General features: G+C 40.3%; 1 protein-coding gene across 1 annotated transcript; it reads left to right on the top strand.

The window, feature by feature from the left end:
* Nucleotides 1-860: 860 nt before the first annotated feature.
* Nucleotides 861-21462, top strand: LOC119918538. The gene is made up of 5 exons (XM_038739315.1): nt 861-1339; nt 1552-1669; nt 1787-1866; nt 20511-20807; nt 20937-21462. The coding sequence occupies exons 1-5, from the start codon at nt 861-863 to the stop codon at nt 21460-21462; spliced, it is 1500 nt and encodes a 499-aa protein (XP_038595243.1).
* Nucleotides 21463-25812: the final 4350 nt, after the last annotated feature.

Raw genomic sequence — 25812 nt, 5'->3', positions numbered from 1 at the left:
TCATTATTTCAATTACTTTATCAATGTAATGATACTTATTACATTTAATTACTTTTTGATGACTTTTGAAAATGTCTAATGAATGTTTTCAACTGTGAACCATTTTAAAAAGACAGCTTGAGAGGGTATTTAACTTGCAGACGGGTGGCGCAGCAAATTCAAACCAAAGGCCTCAGAATAGCATCAAACTTTACTAAAAAGATGTAGCTGGCAATAAAAGACACCGTGCACATGAAAAACAAATCAACAAAATGTATATCATTCAACATGTAGGCCTAACCTTGTTATAGAAAATATTGAGGTGTAACCCCAATGTAATTATGAACATTTTCCTAAGTAGCTTTAATTACACATTTCGCCAGTTAATGTAACGGATTACAGATACAATATTTGTTTTACTAAATTACATGTAACTTAGCTTCTTCCCAACACTGAATATCATTATCTGTGTGTCATTCCACACCAGTAGGTGGCAGCACCGCCACTGCAACCCTATCCGAAAGCAAAGGATTGTGGGGGATATCTCTTATATAAGCAACGTGGGGTCTACGTTGACACGTACTTTTGAGAAGACTGAACGTCGAGTGAGATGTGTTGTTTGAGTTCCGAATATTTACAATATAGGTTTTCCAGCTTGTAGCTTTTGAGTTTAAAAACAGCATTTTGTCACAAGAGGCTATCCCTGCGGTTTTTATTATATTTTTAACTCTAAAGCAGACGCTGCTAACTTGTTTTAGAAAGAGATAAAACAAGTCTGGAATCGTTTTGTTTTTTTCGACTGTTTTTTTTGGTCGGCGATGTGTCTAGAAACAATGGATACCAGATCGAAACACGTAAAACCAGACTGTCAACGTAAAACCATGAAACTTGGATCAACGTTGAGGTGGCGACTGCTCCATGTCAGGAGCTCAACAGAGGAGGCCGAGGCCCTCAAGCAGTGTCGAGCCAGCGCAGTGAGGGCGACCATCCGGAAATACCTCCGCAGGGAACAGAAGCGGACACAGCTGGCTAAAGTAAAACTCTCCAAAATCCTGGAAAACCTCGAGGAGAAAAAGAAAATGGAGGCAATGTATGAGGAAAGTCCCGCTGCGGCCTGTACGCAGAGTCACCCAGCAGGAGCAATGGCGCCGGAAAACACCACGCAGTACCTGATGAATAACGTGTACGAAGACATGAAAACAAACAATCACCAGGCTGTTCCAATCTTGCATCAAACATCTGCAGATTTGTATAGTGAATTTCTTTCGCCCAGGAATGTGTACACTGCACTGGACTCTGGTTATGAGAGCTGTCTTGCCTTTCAACAGCGGGACTTTGAGGAAGCGTTCCACCTGTGCTGGTAACCGGAATAAACTGGTCTATGTGGCCTGGTGAATCTGGTCTTGCGTCCTTTCCCAGCAGTGACTTTCCAATAAAGACACATTGAAAAGGTGTGAAGTTACATTGTGAATACTTGCACATGAGTACGATGTATATGTTTTCTGTACGTTAGCCCATGTTATGTGATTTCTATGTCGCATGATTCATGGTTGGGCTTTATTTGTCTCACAGCGGCGCACTGGATGGTGCCCGCCCAGTAGAGAGCGCCCTTGAGCACAGCGTGGCGCCGCCCAGAGGAACGAATCAAACGCACCTCAGCTCTGGCCTCGCCACGGATTGTGAAACTCAGGTAAACCCGGGCAGGTATTGTTTCACTACATTGTCATTGGTGGCAGTAGTAGATTGTGATGCCATGTTGGGGCTGAAAAGTGCTTTCCACAGTCACTGTTGTCTGAGCGTTTTCCAGGTCATCCCTGCCAGGACAAATGGCTCGGCTGTGCGACAGGAGCAGAAGACCAAGGCGGGTCTTCACGTGACTGACATAAGGTGACATTTAATGCCCGTTGGTTATCTTGACAGTTTCCTGTAAGATCGAAGTCTACATAATAGTTTGTTATCCTGCTGAAATGGCTGCATCTTAATGCTATAAAGGGAGTGTTTTTATTTGAAGTGAAATATACTAATATGGAGTTATAAAGGATCATTTTGTTCAATAAATATGGTTTGATGCATACAATTATTGACCCTTGTGTGTTACTTGTACCTGTGTGGTTGTATATCATTTGTAGTAATGGCAGGTAGGAGGCAATTAACTCTGTCTATAAATTAAAAGTGGCACTTACACCTGCATGTGTGGAGATTTGGTGTTTTTAAAATAACACTTCCTGCAATAAGGTTTCACAGATCCCGTTCAATCTTAAGTAGACATTGTCACATTTCACTTAGTCAGGTTATGTCCCAAAACCACAATTTTATTCTTCTAGTTTTGAATTGTCCATCCCAAATAAATACCAACAGACACTTTGTTTATGTAGGCAATACAACGAACATGCAGGATAAAATTGCCGGTATAAATGGAAAGGGGGGGCATGTGAATTGCAGGTAAGCAGTGACTGTGCAAATTTCCTCAAATATAATTATATTGCTCAGATGAATACAATGTATGGCATACTGTGCATGTGTTATAAATATTTGCCCATGAAATATGAAGTGGTATAATGCACCTTTGACATTATTCCTCCATGTCTTTTCCCTTTTATTGATGGTACATGAAGTTTGGGGATGCATATAACTATACTCTTATCTGTCCCTGAGGTATTCTGTGGAAACGCTTGTAGATTTCCTAACATGTTATAACAAAGCACATGTTCAATGTACACCCAGGCATTCTTCACAAACTGCTGGTGGCCTTTTGTCAATGCAGAAATGTCTGAAACAATCTAATGAAAAGTGCTATTAACACAACTTAAAGTTGCAAGAGTGAGTGTTGCAAAAAAAACAAACACAACTTGCAACTCATGCTGCATCACATGCTCACTCCCCCCATGCCAAGTATAAACCACTTTGATGTTTTAAATATGTAAAGCTACCACATGGTGGCAACAGTGTACAACAAACCTGGAAACTGAAGAGGGGAGGTTATGCAGGTCAGTAGTCAGAGCTGACTCCAGAGGGAGAGGTGTTGATTATTCTCAGTCCACTTTTAGACCATGTTGTGTGTGGCATTTGTTTCAGTGAGGGGCATAGTGCTGCACACATGAAGTCTTATGGCAACAGGTTGGCAGGGACAAACAACTCAGGTTACTAGTGTGGCAACTGAACAAGATTAAAACCTTAGCTACATAGTTCAAAAGCAATCTATATTTATGTAGTTATTATATAACAACTACTGTGGCATCTTCAAGGAGCTCAGGAAACTGCACAGTAAAAGTTGCATGTCTTTTTAAGGGAGAAAGTTGACTGGGGAAGGGCTGCAGTGCAGTTGTCTTGATTCTCTTTCAGACTCTGCCTGTCTGATTTAGAGGCTGATAGCTCCGGGAAATGGCCACAGTTGTTGCTGTGGAGTGACCCATTGGCTTCACCGTCTCTTGTTGCCGCTGGGTCCAGGTCCACAGTTTTGCCTGGATTCAGCACCTGGCAATTTAAAAAGCGCACTCTGTGGTCCAGCTGCCAAATGTGATGGTCAGCAATTACACTCAAAGGTGCACATTGTGTGGGGGAAGAGAATTGGTCAGGACTGCAGTTGGCTGATTGATAGATACTCCTGTGGGCTGCCACAGCATCGATCCACAGATTTGGTCATTTGAAAAAGTTATCTCTGGAACTTCACAGTCTACTTCAGTTATATTTTATTTGGTAACACTTTATTTTACAGGTCTCATAGTTTATTGATGTGTATGGTCTAGTATAGGGGAAACAGAAAATGTTCAATTGGCACACTGCCAATTAATTGCTAGCACAGCCTAAAGAGTATTTTAACAGATCAGGTCAGTAGAACATGTAAAAATGTGAAATTTGTCTGCAGGCATGAATACAATGCCATCATATCAAACATCAATTCATATATGAAGAATAAGTTACTAATAGTATATGAATATGTTTTAATTTGAGCAGTTCTTTCAAAGAAATTCCTCAACTAACAACTATTTAAACAAAAACTTGATTACATCTTGATGCCCAACTGACAGGGTTACCATGTTGCTCTCAATGTGTAGTGATAAATCAGGACCTAGCTACCAAAATTTTTCACTAGTGAGCTCTTTCATAAAAAACTTGTCACATTGAAAATGTCCATGTTGTTAGCACTTCTACCAAAGTGAGATATCCCCTCTAAACTTCTAAGAGGGTTTAATTTATGTAACTGTTTGACAACCAAAGATGTCAAATTATCTAATATTCCACAAAATAAAAGAAAGATTAGTGAATAAGCCAAAGAAATTATTACAGATTCGCCACCAGACGTCGTACATGAACCACCACGTCCTGTGTTGGAGCCTGGCTGGAGGCCTTTGTTGCAAAGACATACAATACCTCAGGGCCTCCGTATTATAAATATCCGTGCCCAGCCCTGGTGGCACGGTAGGTAGACTAACTTTAACTTTAACTTTTAACCACATATGAGTGTTCAAGGTCCCATAGCTGCAGGTGTTGCAGCCCTTGAGTGCCTGTTAGACTTAATCCCTACCAGCTCCAGGCCAGCACACACTGACCTCTGACCTGCCCTCTCAAGGGGACGAGTGAAAAGGAAATTTCTCTACGGAGATCATTGTGTCTCATTATTTTCCTTCCAGAGTAATTTTCAGCAGTTGCCTATGCCCAGTGGGAGGAAGTTTGTGCACTTGGTTCCACATGAAGAGAAAGGGCAACCTGCCAAGAGTTGGGATTTGGCTCCGACAGGACTTTGGACACAGCATTGTTTTAATTGGAACTGTTAAAAAGAATCTGGTGTATGAGTCAATGTGTTTGTGTGAGTACGGGCCATACTTAAAGCGTGAAAACACATCACGGATAAATGTCAGGCTACAGTATGCGTGGAGGGAATTAAGGGGTAATCTTCATCCTCAAGTCCTGCTCTGCGCCCCACATTAAGGCAAAAGTACGGAGCAGACAGCCGCTGATGACTATCTGTCTGTGCAGACGCATGTTTCGGTGTAAACTTCACGACCCACCCCGGAGAAATCAGATTAGAGCAATTTTTCACATGAATCAAAACAAAGGAAGCAGCAGCAATTTAATTTGCTCCCATGAGAAGGAACTCTGGCGGAGATCCTTTGTTGAGAGAAGTGACTAACTAAAGTGTAAATATTTCTGCATTTTTCCACTCATGGGTGGAACTTCAAAGCGATTTCTAACGAATATTGGAGGTGGTGGTAGTGGGGTGTAGGTGACTAATCAGTATGCTGAATGATTAGCATTAAGAGCATATCCGTGTCATGTAAATTGCTTGGTGAATTGTGTCAATAGGCTTAGTACCCTGGCTTAAGCACCCTGATTTAAATATATAGCTTTGGAAGATACCAAAGGCAATGTCTGGCACTGGGAAACTGAGGAAAAGAAAATTTGATGACTATCTAAATACTATTATGACCATTTACAATTTAAATCTATGGATTTTCCTGTTGTGGAACCATTTTAATCCATTCAAAAGCTCCCTCAGGGGGAACTGAAATTGATCTGGGCATTGATTGAGTGTTTAAACATTTTGCTGTACAGTAGGTGGCAGCAGAAAGATTGTCATAGCAGCCATCTTGTGGTTTAACAGGCAGACAGGATCTTTCTTTTCACAGAGATGATAAGTGTCTGAATTCTCATCATTTCCACCATCTGAATTCTGAACACAGTTTAGTTTAGTCTGATAAATTGAATTTAACTGCACTAAACAAGCTGTGTTTTGACTCTATTCCAGGAATAATGTAAATAAATATTTTGCAGGAGCCCACAGGGCAAAGGTGATTGGTATTGTCACAAGAAAACAGCATTTAGGTGTTGATTTCATGTGATTCTGTTTGAAAACACACAGGGGGATCAAGCAACGAGTGTTAAAACAATAAATGACATTCCTAGGTGGGTCTCTTAAGTTAGAAAGATAAAAATTTTAGAGAGAAAGTATTAATCACACAAACAAGTAAATATTATTTTGTTGTAATTTTTAAACTGGACTTTAGAACAATTGTCAGGCTTTGGATTATATAAAATCTGTTTTGTCTGATATGTGGGGGATTCTTCTTTTATATTTTTAATACTTTAGGATGGTGCGGCGTCTAAATTGTACTGTATTTCTATTTTTCACTGTTTAATGTGACAGACTTATGTTGGGGACAATGTAGATTGGTTGATTTTTGGTTAATATTGTAAAATTGTGACGTGAGAATAGCAAGAAGGCTCTGGAATTAAAATGTTATTTTTTACATTTATTTGTTTCATTATTAGCTCACAATGGGCACCAACGTGATTTAGAAGTTACACAACTGCAGTACCTCAGTTGAACCTAAAAAAAAGTTTGCTGTGAATAATATACCAAAATATCTATATGTTGTGTTCGCACTTTGCACTCTTCCAAGAATACACACTCTGTAGCTCACTGGAAACTGGCACTGAAAGCGTGCCTAGTGGTGGGTGATGGGAGGTCATGTCTTGTTCAGGGACACTTGGGTGGTCATGTTAACCCGCTGAAGCTCAGGGTGATCACACAGTGTCACGCACAAACACTCATGCCCTCAGGGAACACCAGACTCTATAGTATAAGTGCACGTAGAAACACTCACAGAGGTACACACACAGCATTTTTTGCACATAGCCACACCATTTAGGTTTTGAATGGTCCTGAATGAAGGATATAGAGGACATAGTATGCAGGTATTTTTTAGTTGTCCCTCCTGTTAAAAAGGAGTTTTTACTTTCCTTTATTTGTCCAGGATAGTTGTTGGCTGAGCTTAAATGCTCCTGTCCAGACCTATAGACTTCACACCATCCTTCGCTGACATTTATAGTGTGCATCAGGACTGATCTGTTTTGTGCAATGTACGCTTAAAGGAGAATTACCCTAATATCAATCTTATCTTATAACTACTGATTTCCTACATTTATAGAAATAGAGAACAAGATATTCTGAGATTATAGTTTAAGCAAGCCTACAGTTAGGACCCATAGGAAAGCAAAATCCAAGATGAGATCTCATAGTTGTTTCCTTCTTTTCTCCTAGACACAAATGAGCTACTTTTAATACCAAGGTGAGACCAAAGGTCTTTTCTACCACTTCTCAAATTCATCATATAAATCTCATTTATGTCTGACTCTGATCAAAACAAGAGATCTCTAACTGATCTTAAATAAGTCTAATTTAAGTCTCCTGAACATTGGACCATGAGATCAGAGAAAGAGCTCAAAGAAAACTCGGCTATGACTCTTGGGATCTCATGATTCTTCTCAAATATGTCTCAGTTTTCTCATAATGGCCTCAGGTGCAAAAAACTCACCTCTGTCTTACTCTGATCAAAAGATGAGATCTTAAATAACTGTAATTTCAGTCTCCAGAATGTGGATCAGAAAAAAAGCTCCAAGATTTCTCAGTTTTGTCTTAGTGACCTCATTTTACTCAAGTACTTTACTTACGTCAAATGTTGAGGTTGAGTATTTTCTTTTTATGGGGGTTTGTACTTTTACTCCTCTTAATTTCAAATACTTATTGATTGTTAATTATCTGTTACAAGTTACTGAGAAAAATAAAATACCTTTTGACATTAAAAATAATGCACTTTCAAATGTCATGTTTTCCAATTTGTTAAGGTAGTCACAGCCATGAATAACTGGAAAACCCAATACTTGGACATGATGTTTAGAGATTAATTCCTTAAGGACTGAATGCACACAAGAACTGAGATACAACATGTATCTGTCATACAGAATGAGCACTTTTACTTTTCATACTTATATACATTCATTATGGAATACTTTTATACCTTTTACTTTTTGAGGACTTTAATTGTGGGAATGGTATTTCTCCTCTTTTAAGTAAAGGAGCGGGGTTCAAATCCAGCTAAGTCTGAAATTTTGGTCTGAAAGCACCATAAGGGGTTTTAGGAGCAACAATTCAGATTGGAGTGATCTCAAAAAGATATACTATTGAGATCTTAGTGTTTTCTCAAGAGTTAAACAAAAGACTATTCTGAGCAAAAGATTTTTCCTCTATTTTCTAACCATTAGCAGCAAACGTTAGCTTAGCCTAAATGACTGACTGCACTCCAGAGAATTCTTGTCCTCAGCTGAAGGCTTACCAACTAAATATAGGAAGAACTAACAGTGACTAGCTAGCAGTTACACAACATACAAATAAGACAACTTTTGACTTAACAATACATTTGTTTTCTTTTAAGCTAGCTGACTCCCCACATCTCCAGTCCCCACAATTCAAGCTAACATGTCACATGTGTAGCACGTGCGTCATTTTCCTTTATTCCTTCTAACCGGGGTGTTGTTTTTTGACTTTTTGTTGTCAAGGGTAGGTGTTCGCTTGGCATTAATGCTCTTTTCCAGGAACACCCAGCGGCAAAGAAACACAGCAGCACACAATCACACCTGGAAAACTAGAAAATGCCCAGTTTTAGCTACTGAGTAGCAGTAGTGGAACAGTTTGGGGTTAAAGGTCATGCTCAAAGGCACCTCAGTGTAATGAGGAAGAGGAAATGCTGATCTTTCCATTCACCTTTCCTAGAACTCACCAATTTTTGAAATTTCCAGTTTTCCATCTCCCTGTGATTAGGAAAGTTATTAATTATAAGACAGTGTGCTTGTCTGAGACCCACTTTAGCTATCCGTTAGAGGTTTGTATTGTGACCCAAATAGAGATAACTAGCCATGCCCAGCACAGGGTGAGCATTTCATGTCAACCACACACACTGAAAAACACTCAGACAGGCACACACTCGCACAGAAAAGAAAAACTAGGGCAAGGATAAGGGGGCAGTGAAGTTACCCTGTGCACCCTTTGGGAATTAACCCCTCTGCTATTTACTGGCTCATTAGTCAAAAGACTCTGAGGCGAGGAACTGAGGGATGTTTGTACCACATCTATTTCTGTCCTCAACTCTCCATTTTGCGTCTCTGCAGAGACTGCACCGAGGACGTTAATGGCCATTGACCCAGCAGTTTCAGGGAAATGGGCAGGTAGAGAAGTGTATGTGTGACACTGACACTGTGTCCAGGGGTGGAATTTTCCGCATGGGGGGACAGTTCTCTAAGGGTGTCAAGGACATCAACAGACAAACCTGGTATATCCAGAGAGTGAGAAAAGACCTGATTCAATCATACCACTCATACACAAGCACACACACCTACGCCTAGAAACACACACTCCAGAGTGGAGCTCAAACATTACTCTGAAAAGTAAACAATCTTTTTGTTGTTCCACTGAGCAACAGAGCTCTGGGGCCTCACTACAAAAACATGTAAAATCCTATCTGTAAACTCAATTCTTCAGTCGGCACTCGTCATGCCAGTAACTGTGTTTTGAATGTACACGAGACTGCCTCTATCCATGACAATGGCTGTCTCACTTCACTTGTCACTGGCTAGCTAGCTTACTATAATTGACAAGAACACTTAGTGTTCAATTTTAGAGGCATTTATGGTGTTGATGAGGAAAGGCCATCTTTTGGAAAGTTTTCTTCTACATGTCGGCCCAGGAAAAAGATTTGAATGGGTGTAGCACGTCAATCAAATTGAATGGTCTGGGAAATAAAGCGTCATCATACAGTTTGATTAGCCTTTAAATCATAATATTTCTGTGTTCATATTGTTTCCCCATCCTCACTGTACTTGCTACAGGCAGAAATGGGAGCACTGCTGTTGTTAGGCCTATAAACAAGGTCCTAATTAACAATATACATTTATCAGAACTGTCGAGGATAACACAAGAAAGTTACAAACTTATTTCCATTGAGGTCCTCATTCCTAATTTAGGATATTCTTCAGTTAGGATAGTTCTATAATAGCTAAATGCCTGTCCTAAGATAGGATATGTGTAATACTAAAAAAATACTATATGTCATCCATATGCCTAAACTGAGATAAGATAGGAATTTAGACATAGGAAGAATCTGTAATGAGGCCCAAGACCTCCTTTCAGTGCTTCTTCAGGGGGCGTTTCAGTAATACCAAGTTGCTTTGTAGACAGAGTTGTGTACACTAGACTAGAGGTATACAGCATGAGTACAATGCAAACAGGATTCACACAATTTCTCTGCTCTTCCATGACCATTTATTTATTTATTTTATTTGTGACCACTGCATGATATACATACAAATACACCCACATACTCTCTTTTTCTCGATTTTATCAATCCTGTGTTAATTTGTGAGCACAGTGCAAATGGCAAGTGTGACTCATCCATTCTCACACCCACACACACTGGACTGTCAATCTTGTTTGATACTTAGAGACCTGTCAGACCTTGTTTCATAACAGGTTGTCAAATCAGTCATGGCTGCTGATTGGTGTATGACAGTGAGGAGGAGTAGCCTCATACTGTTTCCGGTTCAGACATGCCATCTGCTTCTGTCATTTTCTGACTTGGTGACTTGTAGACGTAATTTTTACATCGTCCTTCACTGAGATTTACATTTAAAACATTAATGAAATGTTTAAAACTTTGTATTATTCACAAGTGATTAGTACAAGTGATTTACAATGGCATACAATGAGTTTCAAAAATCACTTTTACATGTAAATAGACGGTATTACAGTTTTATTTCTTACATGTTTCTGCTGTATTTGTGTGAATATATAAACACTTTTTTACAACCATGAACTGTTCTATAATAATAATTTGAGTGACTATCACGATAAATATTAAATTTTTAAAGGGCTTGTATCCCCTTTTTCTTGTAGTTTGTGTTCCTGGCAGCTTTATACTTAAATATGAATACACTGATAAAATGACGAGTCAAATTTATAGCTGGGTTTGTGCTTCAGTAAAGAGCTCAGTGGTAGAATAAGTGTTCAAACCATTTAGTAAGGTATAAGTAGAAATATGTAAAATGTACTCTTTTACAAGTAGCTTAACATGCTTTTATTAAAACATTGACTTAAGTAATAGTAAAGAAGTATTAGCTGCAAAATATACTGTAAGTATCAAAAAGTTACTGTAATATGTTACTGCCCAATAATGTCTACAGTGGGCCATTGGTTTTCCACATAAGGTAGACAGTGAACAATTAGGCAACTTTTATGCTTATATTACATCTTTGTTAAATCACACAGTATTTCACAGCACTCTCTCATACTATTAAAATTCTGTTTATGTTATGTTATGTTTCTGAAAGTTTTAGGTCTGGAATGACTTTATTTCATTTGGCCTCCCATTTCTGACATAGAAATTAATGTAGCATGGGTTAACTATGCCTTTCATTAACTGTTGTCAGCATATAATAAAATATAACAACCCCAGCAGGTGTCTGGCGCGACCTATGCATTCTGTAACTGAAAGTACTGCTGACACAAAAAATATAAACATCTACTTTAGAGGTAATAATTACAATGCAAAATACTCCTTTATGTATAATAATGACTAATTTGTTGTGAGAATATAATGTCTTGCAGCTGTGCTAATTTGTTTGTACCCTCCACTGTTGAGAGAAGAAATCAGTCTTTGACACAAAAATCATCATAATTTTGTTCATATTTCTCAGTACTCCTTTAATCAGTGTTAGCTTTGTTGGTGCAGCAGAGAAAAAAGTGAAGAGGAGATCAGTTATCGCCCTGTGAGTCTCTGTGTCCCTGTCACTGCAGAGGCGGAGGCAGCTGTGTCATTGTCAGATATTGTTGAGGGCAGCAGAGTGTAAACAACATATGGGTGAGTTAGTATCTGAAGAGCATGTCATCTCCAACTATTCAGTGTTCACCTCAGCTTGTGTGGCTATCTGAGCAGCCGTGAACATTTATGAAATAACCTATACTTCTCAGCGGGCTCAGATGTTTTCTATGGGCTCATGAATTTATGAGTTGGTGTATGGTTTGTTTGTGTCTTATGTGGTGACTTCGACCTCTGAGCTCTTCCAACCTTCAGCGCGACATCCAATAAGGCAGAAATGCCTTCTGAGACCATCGCCAATAAAGAAAAGACAACTCTATGCCTTAATGGCACTAATATCCTACACTCCTATATAGAACCATACTGACCTTCCAGTGTGCCTTAAATTACATGTCTAGGAAGCTCAGTAGTAACAGATTGGTGACAATCCTGTGAGAGCAAGAAATATGATTACCACTGGAGCCACATATTTGCAGGAACCTATTTGCACCCTCATGGTGCTGTAAAGTACCTAGAGTGCATATGTGACATATGATGACTGTGTCATGTCAAAGCCAAGTTCAAATAACATAAAAAGAATCTGTGGAGGATAAATCAATTTGCATAGACCATAGCCACAGTTATAGTCTCAAAATAATTCAGGTCCAAATTTTAATTTAAAATAAATGACATCCACTAACATTTGTCCCTTATAGACAGCAAGGCAAAAGCTAGGTAGTATAGATTAAAAACACTGTACTGCACTGTAACAATCTTTCATTGCTTGCTCAGTATCTTATATGGTTTGTCCAACTAAATAAATGAAATTAGTCAATTAAATCCTTGAATTTAATAACATTATTGGTTGTGCTCCAGCTGGCCCTCAGCGGTACTCGACCTCCCAAAGGGGTTGTTAAAAAAATCCGAGGGGTCCCCAGATTATTAAAGATAAAAATATGATTTCTAATGTGCATGTTTTCTGACTTTTTTATTGTTGATTTTTTCTTGTGAAATACTGTATACTTTACCTCTTCAGGGCCATAAAATCCTTTTCAGTTGAGCTGCAGTCACGAGGGGTCACAAAGCCTTCCTCATTTTAAGGGACCACTACTGTAGAGAACAAGTATTTCGGGTTTTAATTCTAATTCCAACAAAACACTCAAATTCCATTTTCCTCTATAGGCTTCTAAACAACAGCGTTTTGAATCTATTTCTTTCTATATATTCAAAAATAATAATTCCCACTTTGTTTTTGATGCATGCTGTGGTTTATATAATGTGTTATATGGGTTTAATCCTATAATTTAACTAAAGCCGCAGTAGCTTTCATCAAAATTAATGATGTGATGTGTTTTTCCCAGTAAATGAATTATCTTGGGGGTTTTGGCCTGAAAGCTAACAACCACCTCAAAGAAAACTGATCAGTATTCTCCCGAGATCAGTGAACAACACTTGATAAAAACACCTGTTTTGGAGGCATTTGAACAGATTCCACCTGCAAGCAGCCGCTTTGTTCTTACTTTGTTCTGTGGCTGAGTGAAAATGAGGTGTAATAAGCTTGAGTCAACATGGAGCTGTGAGTTTTGGCAGGAGCTAAATAAGATGGAGGGGGATCGATATGAGTGGAGAGCCAAGGACGATATGAGCCCGCCCCAACACCCACCCATCACCTGCTGCTGGACACACTGCCTGTCAGCTATTTGTCACCCAATGCTCACATGCAGAGGGGTGCAATCATAGAGACACAGTGTCTCTCTCACTCTCTCTCTTTCACACGCACACACACACACACACACACACACACACACACACACACAGTCTGTCAGTGGCCACCCATCTACACAGATTTGTTTCAAAGCACATGCAGTATAGAGGTGTGCATATGTGTGCATACACATGCGCCAGCACCGTCACATTATGCTGTCTGTGTGTGGACAGTAAATGCCACCCATGTCACATGCGATCAATGCATGCACATACAATCAAAAGGCAACAGTAAACGTCCCAGCTGTCCGAACAAATAAAAAAACCCAGCACACACTTCTAGAGGAAGATGTGAGCCTCGAGGACAAAAGCTGCAGAATCGATCATGCTTACTCTGCCTTGCCAGGAATAAAAGAAGAAAATTGATTTTCGCTAAATTCTCTGCAGTGAAGAATGACTCACGCTGTCTTGCCGCCTTAAGATGATGTGTGAAAAAAATGGAACGTGTCAGAACAGCAGCATACAAACAATTCTCCTGCACCTTGTAGATGATGATGGACCTTCATCACCTGTAAATGAAAAAAAAAGAAGTTCCTTTAATCCTGCTGTGTCTACAAGCAGGCCTGCAGCTGTTTATGAGACAGCATACATCTTACCCCTCAGTGGTACATTCGCCCTCGGTGCCGCTCCTGTCAAAAAGTGTCCACACTCCCTCTCAATGACTAGATCTAAATTTGATGTATTCTATCTTGAGAATTTTGTGGTTCTGTGAGCTCTCCCAGAAGAAATGTGTCAACTTGTCATTCTGGATCTGTGTCAAAGTCATTCATAAATGCCTCCGCAGCCCGAATAATCCGTCACCACAAATGCAAAACATTGCTTGTCCACTCAGGCAGAAAGATAATATTGAAAATTTCTCAACAACTGTGAGACAAACAGCTAAGGGACAAGAGTACTAGACATATAGTACAGTATATAATATCTCTCTTCCTGTCAGAACAGCTTGTTTTGTTTACAGAGGGAGGAGGCATTATTAGGCAAACAGATGTTCTGGTTTTGACGTCAGTCAAAAGAAAGAAAGAATTTTGTTCTCAGTTTTTGTTTTGCATTATTAATCTACAGGCAACTGAAAAACCAAGACTAAGAGTCTATAGCCATGCTAGCAGATCTGTGAGGCTGTACTTAGGTACAGTGGTGCCAGGGCTCTCAAGTTTAATCAAAAGTTTGGAGTAAAAAGAAATTTGGCCCCAAATGAGCCCACTGAACAGCCGTGCTGTACACATAGGCCTACAGTAGGATGTCAGAACTTGCCCTACCCATGTATGCCAAGCTGTGTGTGTGTGAGTAGGCTACACATTTCAGCTTATGAATGGTGTTTTTGTGTTGTAATTGTTTGTTGCACATTTAATGAGTTTAAAAAATAGGATGTTTTGGTATAAATTCAATTATTTAACAGTTAGCAAGTCCAGCTAGTAGAACTACGTCAGTTAGGCTAATTGACAGAAATTTATTTGGCAACTGTTTGGTATTAGTAATTTTTCATGTAAAATATTTCATGGTTCCAGCTTCACAAACATGAAGATTTACTGCTTTTACTTGATTATGTTAATGTAACCTTTCTCACTATTTTCAGAATTTATTACAATCGATTAATAGAGAAAATAATCAGCTGATTAAAATAAAAATAATCGTTAATTGCAGTCTGATACAAAATAGTTCAACCTCAACCAGCTACATTAATGCATGAGCTTCCAACTTCCACTCCGTGTGTGCACACGCATCCATGTTGCCTGGTAATGAACGTGCTTGCAGCGGGATCACAGAATTTACCTGGAAACAACACATTTTAATTTCTGATTGGCTTAACGGCTCTGGCATTTAGTACACTACAGAGAAAGCTATAAACTCTGCACAAAAATGATCGTCCATTAATTGAATATAGCGGGACAACTTTGAGGGCGTTATTTCTTAACTTACTTCTCAGCATGAGAAGTACAAGATGTGGTGTGTGAGCGTTTGAACTGGCTCAAATATGTGTGTCTCACAGTGAATGCGTGAGGCTTGAGAGCCCTGGGTGCTTTGAGCTAACATGCTAACATCAGCATGCTAACATGCTTACAATGACAATGCTAATATGCTGATGTTTAGCTGGTATAATGCCTACAATGTTCACCATCTTAGTTTAGCGGGTTGACATGATATCATTATTAGCACTAAAAACAACGTACAGCTGAGGCTGATGGGAATGTTAGTAGTTTTGCAGGTCATAAAACAAAGTACTGAAGATGGTGCTAGAGGAAAAGTCAAGGGATCATCAATGTTGAATAACCATTCCTGGACCGTGAATGTTTGCTAAACATTTTGTGCCAATGCATTCAGTAGATGTTCAGACATCCCACTAAAACCCAAAAATGTCAACCACATGGTGACACTCTGGAAAGGTCAAGGGACCGCCGAACACAGCAGTAATCCTCAGGGATTGGGCAAAATCAAATCAAATCAAATTTATTTAAAGTGTGAAATCACCAGCTGTGTGGTCCCAGTACACTTTCCAGAGACACAAAAGAAACACATAAGAAACACACATTAAAAAACAATAAATAATAAATACAATAACATAAAATAGACAATTAAAATGTATAAAAATTCATAAAATACCTTAGCCCAAACTATAAACCTTCTTACAAAATACAGAAAAATCACCCCTAGCTAAAAGCTTTACTAAAAACAAATGTTTTTAGCCTACTCATATGGAAATGTTGGTTGCTTCCCAAACCCAGACAGGGGTCTGATTCCACAGCTGAGATGCCTGATGGCTAAAGGCTCTGGCTCCTATTCTACATTTGGAGACCTTAGGCACTACAAGTAGCCCTGCATTTTGGGAGCGCAGTGTTCTAGTGGGACAGTATGGTATAGGATGATGCCTGACCATTAAGGGCTTTGTATGTAAGAAGAAGTATTTTAAAATCAATTCTCAATTTTACCGGGAGCCAGTGCAAAGTTACTAAAACAGGGGTGATATGATCTCTCGTACTGGTTCTTGTCAGTATGCATGCAGCGGTGTTTTGTATTAACTGGAGAGACTTAAGAGATTTTTTTGAGCAGCCTGAAAGCACGGGAGTTACGGTAGTCAAGCATTGAGGTAACAAATGCGTGGACAAGTTTCTCTGCATCATCTCGATGCAGAAGGTTTCAAATTTTCACAATGTTCCGAAGGTGAAAATAGGTAGTCCTTGTAGATTGCTATATGTGTGCGTTAAAATACAGGTCTTGATATCTCAAAAATAACTCCCAAATTCCTCACTGTGGTGCTGGAGGCCAAGGCAATGCCATCCAACTTAACTATGTCTGCAGACAATGTGTCTCGGAGGAATTTGGGTCCAAGTACTACAACCTCAGTTTTCTCAGAGTTCAACGTCAAGAAATTCTAATACATCCAGGTCTTCACATCCTTGATGCACATTTGAAGCCTAGCTAACTGGTTGGTTAGCTACGCTAGGAGAGGTTGATAATATTTAACAAAGAAGTGCCAACTGATGTGCAGTGAAACCCTTACAAATGGTTCAGAACGCAGCAGCACGTCTGGTTTTTGATCAGCCCAAAAAGACTCATGTCACTCCATTACTCAGTGAACTCCACTGGCTCCCCGTGGCCTCCAGAATCAAATTCAAGTCACTAATGCTTGCATACAGAGTGACTACTGGGTCTGCACCCATCTACCTAAACTCCATAATACAAACTTACGTTCCTTCTCGACCGCTACGCTCCTCCAACAAATGCCGCCTGGCTCTACCATCCCTTCACACAAAGCAATCCCAGTCCCCGCTATTCTCATCTGTGACACCACGATGGTGGAATGAGCTACCAAACGCCATCAGAACAGGGGCGTCCCTCTCTAACTTCAAGAAGCTCTTGAAAACTCATCTCTTCTGAGAACACTTTCTCTTATAACACCTCTAACTCCTAACCTCTAACATGCACGTCCTGTGCTCTTCTTCTTCTTCTATCCCCTACAATGATCTTGTATTGATTGCACTTTTTTGTTTTGATTGCACTTTTTGTTAACTCTTACTTCCTTCCCTAGGTATTTACCCCATTGATGTGATATGTACTATGAGCTCTTACTAGTATGTATTGTCAGTTGTAGATCTGTATTTGATGATCTGTTGATGCTTGTATGTTGTTCCTCAAATGTAAGTTGCTTTGGATAAAAGTGTCTGCCAAATGAGTAAATGTAAATGTAAATGATGGCAAAACCTCTTTGAGCAGTTTGGTTGGGATGGGGACTGTGAGGCAGGTCGTTGGTTTGGACGAGGACACAACTGAAGTAAGTTGGTGAAGGCTGATTGTAGCAAAACAGTCCAAATATCCATTGAGCTTTAAACGTGCTTCCGAGGAGACTAAGGGCAGGTCGGCATCCTTTGAAAGCAGGAGATGCTGAATTTTATTTCTAATAACTAAAATTTGGTCGTTAAAATGTTTCATAAAAATGTCACTACTGAGGTCAAGAGGGACACCTTGTTCATTAGAGCTGTGGCTTCCCGTCAATCTGGCTACAGTGTTGAAGAGGAACCTGGGATTGTTCTTATTTTCCTCTATTAACTTCGAGTAATAGGCTTCTCTGGCGCTGCGGAGGGCCTTCCTATACATTTTCAAACTATCCTGCCACATTGAATGAGAATCTTCTTGATGTGTAAGACGCCATTTCTTCTCAAGTTTCCATGATGCTCTCTTTAACTTGCGTGTTTGACTGTTGTACCATGGAGCTAGTCTTCTGTGTTTAATCAGTTTCTTTCTCAAAGGAGCAACAGTGTCCAGCGTCATTCGGAGCAGTCCTGTAGCGCTGTCAACGAAAAAAAACTATACCAACAATGGATTACTTAAAATGTTATTTTCATACGTACTGTTAGTTGTTCATGATTTAATACACTGCATGTTGGGCCTTTAACATGCATGGCTGCCACATTTTGCTCATATTTTGTAAGGACACCCATGAGCCAAAGTAAATGTGCAGGCCTTCACACTACACTTAACCCCAATTAACAACATAACACATGGGTTTCAAGAACTGGACCTGGGAAGCTTTTCATGTCTCTTTGGCTATGTTGCCCTCTTGTTCAGATTTGTGATTGCTTAGATTTGGCCAGTAATTAATTTTCTAACAGCTAGTTGTTTAAGTAGAGTCATTAAGGGATACCCTGCCTTGGTTTAACAGAAAATCTGAAGACATTTTAATTAATTAATTATTATTCATTATTCTAGCCACCAGATTGTTTTCTTTTAGGTTTTCAGCATGTAATTTGTGGTGCTCTAACATATTAAATCATGATGAAAATTCACAGCTTGTACAATAAAGTCATGGTATTTGGTGGCAGGCTTTCAGTACTTTCTTTAGTACATTATGACTTGGTGTGCTTCCTGCTGTAATCAGGAGCAGGTTTTTTGGCTTGAGGGTAGGCTGAGTTATGTTGAGTGGATTTCAGCTGTTTACTTTTTGTGTTTCCTCTGCCATTTGGTCAGATTAGGTTCAGACAGCTTATATTGTCCGTTGTTTAGTCCACATCGCAAGCGCTGGCATAGCATGTCAGTGAAAGATTGGCGATTCATTTACTTAACTCATAAACCCCGCACATCCAACACCATTCAGCTTTAATCAACTACACGGCTGATGTTTATTGAAATCTAAACATATTAAGAAATGTGATGACAGTTAACAAATTCACAACTTGATTTTTGGATGTAAATTACAATTTATTTGGATCATTTAGCCAAGATTAAAGAGGATTTTCCCACCTCTGCTAAAATACATCGTTCATTGCTGATGTTGCTCAGCATCGCAGCACTCTCCACTTCTCTCACATATCACCAGTCTGTTTCCCATGACAACCATATCTACTGTTCATAATTATGCAAATGATATGGATCTCTGGGCCAAATAGATGCTCATATACAATCTAACCCTTCAACTATCTTTGTGTTTGTCTATCTAAAGTGGCTATGATTAGCGCCGGAGGTGGAGGTGTGAGTTTAATTGAATGGCACAGCTCATTTCTTTTTCCATGTTTGCAAAAGGCCCCTTTTTAAACTGTACACATATGTACACCAAGACAGGTGGGTGTGTAATTCCTTTTTCAAATGTAAGCTTCCTACTCATTAAAAAATGGACGGAAATGCAAAGAGATTGACATTTCTATCCCCTCTACTTTCCCTTCCTACACAATGGAAGACTCCTGTAGGTTCTAATTCTGTAGCGTCTATGGTCAGTGAAGTATTTCTGGTCCGTCAGTGCTAATACTTTATATCAACCACCACACAAACTGTTTTTTCCACTCCAACTTTAATTTCCAGGCAGAACAAATAGTCCTTTCTTTCCTTCCATTTTTCCCTCATTTGTCCATCAGTGTAATTGCGCTCGTTCCAGGAATAGAAAAGAGCTGCCACAGTCTGTCAAGGATCCAGTGGTTAAAGTGTCCTTCAGGAGACCATTCAAACACTCCGGAGTTTCAAGTTGTTTATGAACAGTTTGTGAAGTTGTTTACATCGCGATTGTGTCATCTCAGTTACTTTTTCTAGCCTTGAACTCACCACAAGTATCTGTGTTCAGTTTTCCGAATCAGTAGCTGAATCATTCATCTCAAAGTAAACAACATAAATAAGTGATGATTTTTCCATCACAGTTAGTTTTGTTTTATATATATATATATATATATACAGTACAGGCCAAAAGTTTGGACACACCTTCTCATTCAATGCGTTTTCTTTATTTTCATGACTATTTACATTGTAGATTCTCACTGAAGGCATCAAAACTATGAATGAACACATATGGAATTGTGTACTTAACAAAAAAGTGTGAAATAACTGAAAACATGTCTTGTATTTTAGATTCCTGAAAGTAGCCACCCTTTGCTTTTTTGATAGCGCTGCAAACCCTTGGCATTCTCTCAATGAGCTTAATGACTTAGTCACCTGAAATGGTTTTCACTTCACAGGTGTGCCTTGTCAGGGTTAATTTGTGGAATTTTTTCCCTTATTAATGGGGTTGGGACCATCAGTTGTGTTGTGCAGAAGTCAGGTTGATACACAGCCGACAGCCCTATTGGACAACTGTTAGAAATCATATTATGGCAAGAACCAATCAGCTAAGTAAAGGGAAATGAGTGGCCAGTCAGTCAGTCCGGAAAATTGCTAAACTTTGAATGTGTCCCCAAGTGCAGTCGCAAAAACTATCAAGCGCTACAATGAAACTGGCTCACATGAGGACCGCCCCAGGAAAGGAAGACCAAGAGTCACCTCTGCTGCTGAGGATAAGTTCATCCGAGTCACCAGCCTCAGAAATCGCAGGTTAATAGCAGCTCAGATTAGAGACCAGCTGAATGCCACACAGAGTTCTAGCAGCAGACACATCTCTAGAACAACTGTTAAGAGGAGACTGCGCGAATCAGGCCTTCATGGTCAAGTAGCTGCTAGGAAACCACTGCTAAGGAGAGGCAACAAGCAGAAGAGATTTGTTTGGACCAAGAAACACAAGGAATGGACATTAGACCAGTGGAAATCTGTGCTTTGGTCTGATGAGTCCAAATTTGAGATCTTTGATTCCAACCGCTGTGTCTTTGTGTGACGCAGAAAAGGTGAACGAATGGATTCTACATGCCTGGTTCCCACCGTGAAGCATGGAGGAGGAGGTGTGATGGTGTGGGAGTGCTTTGCTGGTGACACTGTTGGGGATTTATTCAAAATTGAAGGCATACTGAACCAGCATGGCTGCCACAGCATCCTGCAACATGCCATCCCATCCGGTTTGCGTTTAGTTGGACCATCATTTATTTTACAACAGGACAATGACCCCAAACACACCTCCAGGCTGTGTAAGGGCTATTTGACCAAGAAGGAGAGTGATGGAGTGCTGCGCCAGATGACCTGGTCTCCACAGTCACCGGACCTGAACCCAATTGAGTTGGTTTGGGGTGAGCTGGACCGCAGAGTGAAGGCAAAAGGGTCAACAAGTGCTAAGCATCTCTGGGAACTCCTTCAAGACTGTTGGAAAACCATTTCAGGTGACTACCTCTTGAAGCTCATCAAGAGAATGCCAAGAGTGTGCAAAGCAGTAATCAGAGCAAAAGGTGGCTTCTTTGAAGAAACTATTATATAAGACATGTTTTCAGTTATTTCACACTTTTTTGTTAAGTACATAATTCCACATGTTTTCATTCATAGTTTTGATGCCTTCAGTGAGAATCTACAATGTAAATAGTCATGAAAATAAAGAAAACGCATTGAATGAGAAGGTGTGTCCAAACTTTTGCCCTGTACTGTATGTGTGTGTATATATATATAATATAAATATGTGGAAAGTAAGAGCAACAGTGGTGCCAGTGGTAATCGAAGCACTGGGGGCTGTGACCCCCAAACTGGGAGAATGGCTGCAGCAGATTCCAGGTAAAACATCAGAGGCCTCTGTCCAGAAGAGTGCAGTCCTAGGAACAGCTAAGATACTGTGCAGAACACTCAAACTCCCAGGCCTCTGGTAGAGGACCTGAGCTTGAGGATGACACATACTACCCCACAAGGGGTGAGAGGGGGATCTTATATACTGTGTGTATATATATATATATATATATATATATATATTAGTAATGTTTTTAATAGTTATAAACTTTTATAATATAATGAGGTTTATTAAATTAACTGTATTGAATAGGCTTTGTTACAAGTCATTTTTACAATGAGTTTGAATTCACAGTTAATACAACATAATCCTTTTGTTGTATATAATAAACACCAGTGATTTATAGTGGGTTTCAGTTAAAAGATGCGATATGTTTGAGATAAGTTTTGAATCTGAAGCACAAGAGAGAGATAATAAGATGTGATTATGTGATTGGCTGTGCTTGTAAAAATAAGGAGTCGGCATGCTTGCAGACCAAAGAATCGAATTATTGGTGTAACCACAGACTGTATATAAAAACTCAACAAAATTGTAATACCCTAAGTTGTCCTTGAATCAGTCTGTAGCTTGGAATGGGTGATCCAAAATATATACAATAATTGTCCTGCCCAATCTATCTGACAGTGCAAATACGTTAAAACAACCACTAAGACTGTGCAAATACAGTACAGCTCAGTCGCTCTGTGGTAGGCTAAGCAGTACTGCAAACTCAAACAGCTTAAGGTGGGAGAATAAGTGGTTGTTTCATCCTCTCTGCTGTGCAGACAGCTGTGACTCACTCTAATTAGGTCCAGCAGTTGCTTCTTTCATTTCTTCCAGCTTCATCTAAAAGCATTTTTAAGATGCAAGGACACCTCACTCAATGCTAGTAGAAGCAGCCTTGAAAGTATTTTCAGTGCTCGCTCTGCTTTGCTTTGTCCTCTTTTACCGTCTGCACCCTCTTGTTCTGTGCCCTTCTTCATGAGCCATATATTCCCTTTCTGTTTTTCTGTCTTGTCAGTCATACATCCCATGTTTTTTTTCTAGAGATGGAGACAAAGAAGCACAAATATGTGTCTTGTCGAAGAATCTTACCTGCTTACTTAACATATGGATAAGTTAAAGGAATAGATAGTTAGACATTTTGGGAATTCACTTATTCCCTTTCTTGCCAAGGGTTACATGAGAAACTTGATACCACTCATCTATCTGTTAAATCATAAGCCAAGCCAAGGGACAGTTCCCCTTCGAGGGAACTCGAACTGCGTCGGTGACGACACTATGGGAACGCCTCTGGGCGTGGCAGGGCTGAATTCATGAATGAAACTACTCTAATCCTATTGGCGTTGCTAGAACGTGTAGTGAACAACGGTGTGGATTTGTGCATTTTATACTGAATAAATCTGGAGCTACTCTAAATTCCTTTCTCCTCCCCAGAGAAGAAGGGGAGGGGTCAAAGTTGCTTTCTCTAAGTGCTATCCCGACCATAAAACTGGCACCATTTTGATTCCGAAGCTGATAACGCGGGGCCTGACTGTTAAACTGACAAAGGGACACGAACCAGCCATTGGCATTTCCCTGAACAGCCTATCAAAACTGGCCCCCCACACATGTTTCCGTGGCAACTGACCTTATTCTTTGTTTTATTACCACATCAAAGGGATACTCCTTGTCTCACCTAGGTGTGACACAATCCAGGACAGCCAAACTTTGGATGACAAAGGACTGCAGTCTCCAAAGACTCATGGGCTTTTGTGAAGACAGCCACAAAATCCAAGAAGAACAAAACTACAGGGGAGGAGGAAAAGAAGGTCAAACGCAACAACATTGTGATTCCATACGTGTCTGGAGTATCAGAGGAACTCAGGAGGATTTTTAACAAACATAACATCCCTGTGTTTTTTTTAAACCCAAGAACACACTAAGACAGATGCTGGTACACCCCAAAGACCGCACATCCAAACACAAGAAAAGCAATCTAGTGTATGCGGTCCAATGCAGTGAGGAATGCACAGACCTGTATATTGGGGAGACTAAACAACCACTACACAAACGCATGGCTCAACACAGAAGGGCCAACTCCTCAGGTCAAGACTCTGCTGTCTACTTACATCTGAAGGACAGAGGACACTCGTTTGAGGACCACCAGGTGCACATTTTAGACAGAGAAGATGGATGGTTTGAAAGAGGTGTCAAGGAAGCCATCTACACCAGGGTTGAGAAGCCGTCATTGAACAGGGGAGGGGGTCTACGCCACCACTTATCCCCCACTTACAATGCTGTCCTTTCATCACTTCCCAGGAAACTCAACAAACGTAACCTATTGGCCTCAGGTGAAGATACCAACGATGGTCGTTCAGTCTTGGCCACAGGCAGTCTCAACGACTGTAACGACTGTCGTCACAGCAACAAGGAACACTAACGAACCAGCGGTATCGATGACCCGAGATAACGACCCCACTGAGGTTAAATAGCTGAGTTTCCCTGCCAGTCAGTCAGAACTGAAGAAGTCCTTTGGATAAGGGACGAAACGTCTTCCAGTAGCTTCAACCAAGTCCAGTTGCCCTTCATTTTAACCTTCGTTGGATTACTTGTGCAGTGTTTTTATTTTCAGCAAGACACTCCTTCATCTAATGTGATCAGTGCTTGTTCCTAATACTTTCCTACAAAATTCCTTTAGAAATGAGGACAAAGGAATGTTTTACTATACTCATGTAACCTGAGCTCCCCCAAGTGGACGAAATAAGTATTACATGCCCTCGTTGGAAATGCCGTTAAATGTATAAATATCCTGTCCAATAATGTGACAATTGTTTCCGGTTACCAAATGCCTAGAACAGTACAACTGTTCGACCATTGAGGATCGATTGTGGAAAATATTTGATTATAATACGCGCAAATAGATTTCTTTTTAGACATTAAGTTTAGAAAGGCAGTCCCTTGGGAATCCTGAGACGCCCCCTGGGGAACCACGCCCCAGGCAACAAAAGAGCGACACGCGACCTCGCGCTCTCGGCTCTTCGCTGTTGGCTCTCTTCCGCTCTGCTCGGCTCTCTGGATGCTTCGGCACGCACAGCAACGCCCTCAGTCGGCCAGCTTTTGTTTGTTAAAGTTATGAGTCCGTTAAGTTACACTGGACTAATTCAGGAACGACCAAGTTCCATTTTAAGCCTTTTTCGTCGAGCCAACTTCACCGAGGTCAGACCAAGCCGTGGTGGAGACGTGGTCTCGCCAGCTACAACGAAGGAAACCCGAAAACAACCGAATTGCCAGACGGAGGAGGCGTTTTCAATCAGAAACGGAAAATCCCGGAGAATCGCTAGCAAAAAGCCAGGATCGGGCAGCTAGCGTGGGACCCGTGCAACAGGCCAAAAGCAGGCTGTCGACAAGCAGTAAGACTTAACACACGTTCTGTGATCAGATGTCCATTTTAACTCCTAAATTATAGCATTAGTTTACTTTAATTAGCTCCGTCCGAATTGCCAGACGGAGGAGGCGTTTTCAATCAGAAACGGAAAACCCCGGAGAATCCCTAGCAAAAAGCCAGGATTGGGCAGCTAGCGTGGGACCTGTGCAACAGGCCAAAAGCAGGCTGTCGACAAGCAGTAAGACTTAACACACGTTCTGTGATCAGATGTCCATTTTAACTCCTAAATTATATCCAACGAAGGTTAAAATCAAGGGCAACTGGACTTGGTTGAAGATACTGGAAGACGTTTCGTCCCTCATCCAAAGGACTTCTTCAGTTCTGACTGACTGGCAGGGAAACTCAGCTATTTAACCTCAGTGGGGTCGTTATCCCGGGTCATCGATACCGCTGGTTTTCCGCTGGTTAAATTATAGCATTAGTTTACTTTCATTAGCTCTTCTATGCCGTATGAGTCAAATGCTTCCCACAATCGAATCTCCAGGCTCATTGTTCAGCAAATGTTTATGTTCCCTGTATCCAACCATCTTTTTATCACCTTAGTTAGAGAATAAATTCACTGTAATATAATCAAGAGCTGTGTGTGTTGCCTATTTCTAGTTCCTGCCAAGAGAATTGACCCTTTAGATATGAGACTGACTGACTGA

This window comes from Micropterus salmoides, unplaced genomic scaffold (assembly GCF_014851395.1).
Source record: "Micropterus salmoides isolate LMB-PRFRI ecotype aquatic unplaced genomic scaffold, ASM1485139v1 Ms_hic_scaffold_23, whole genome shotgun sequence".
Taxonomy (NCBI): Eukaryota; Metazoa; Chordata; class Actinopteri; order Centrarchiformes; family Centrarchidae; genus Micropterus; species Micropterus salmoides.
Note: the sequence above shows the minus strand (reverse complement) of the source record. Positions and strands in the feature narration are given on the sequence as shown.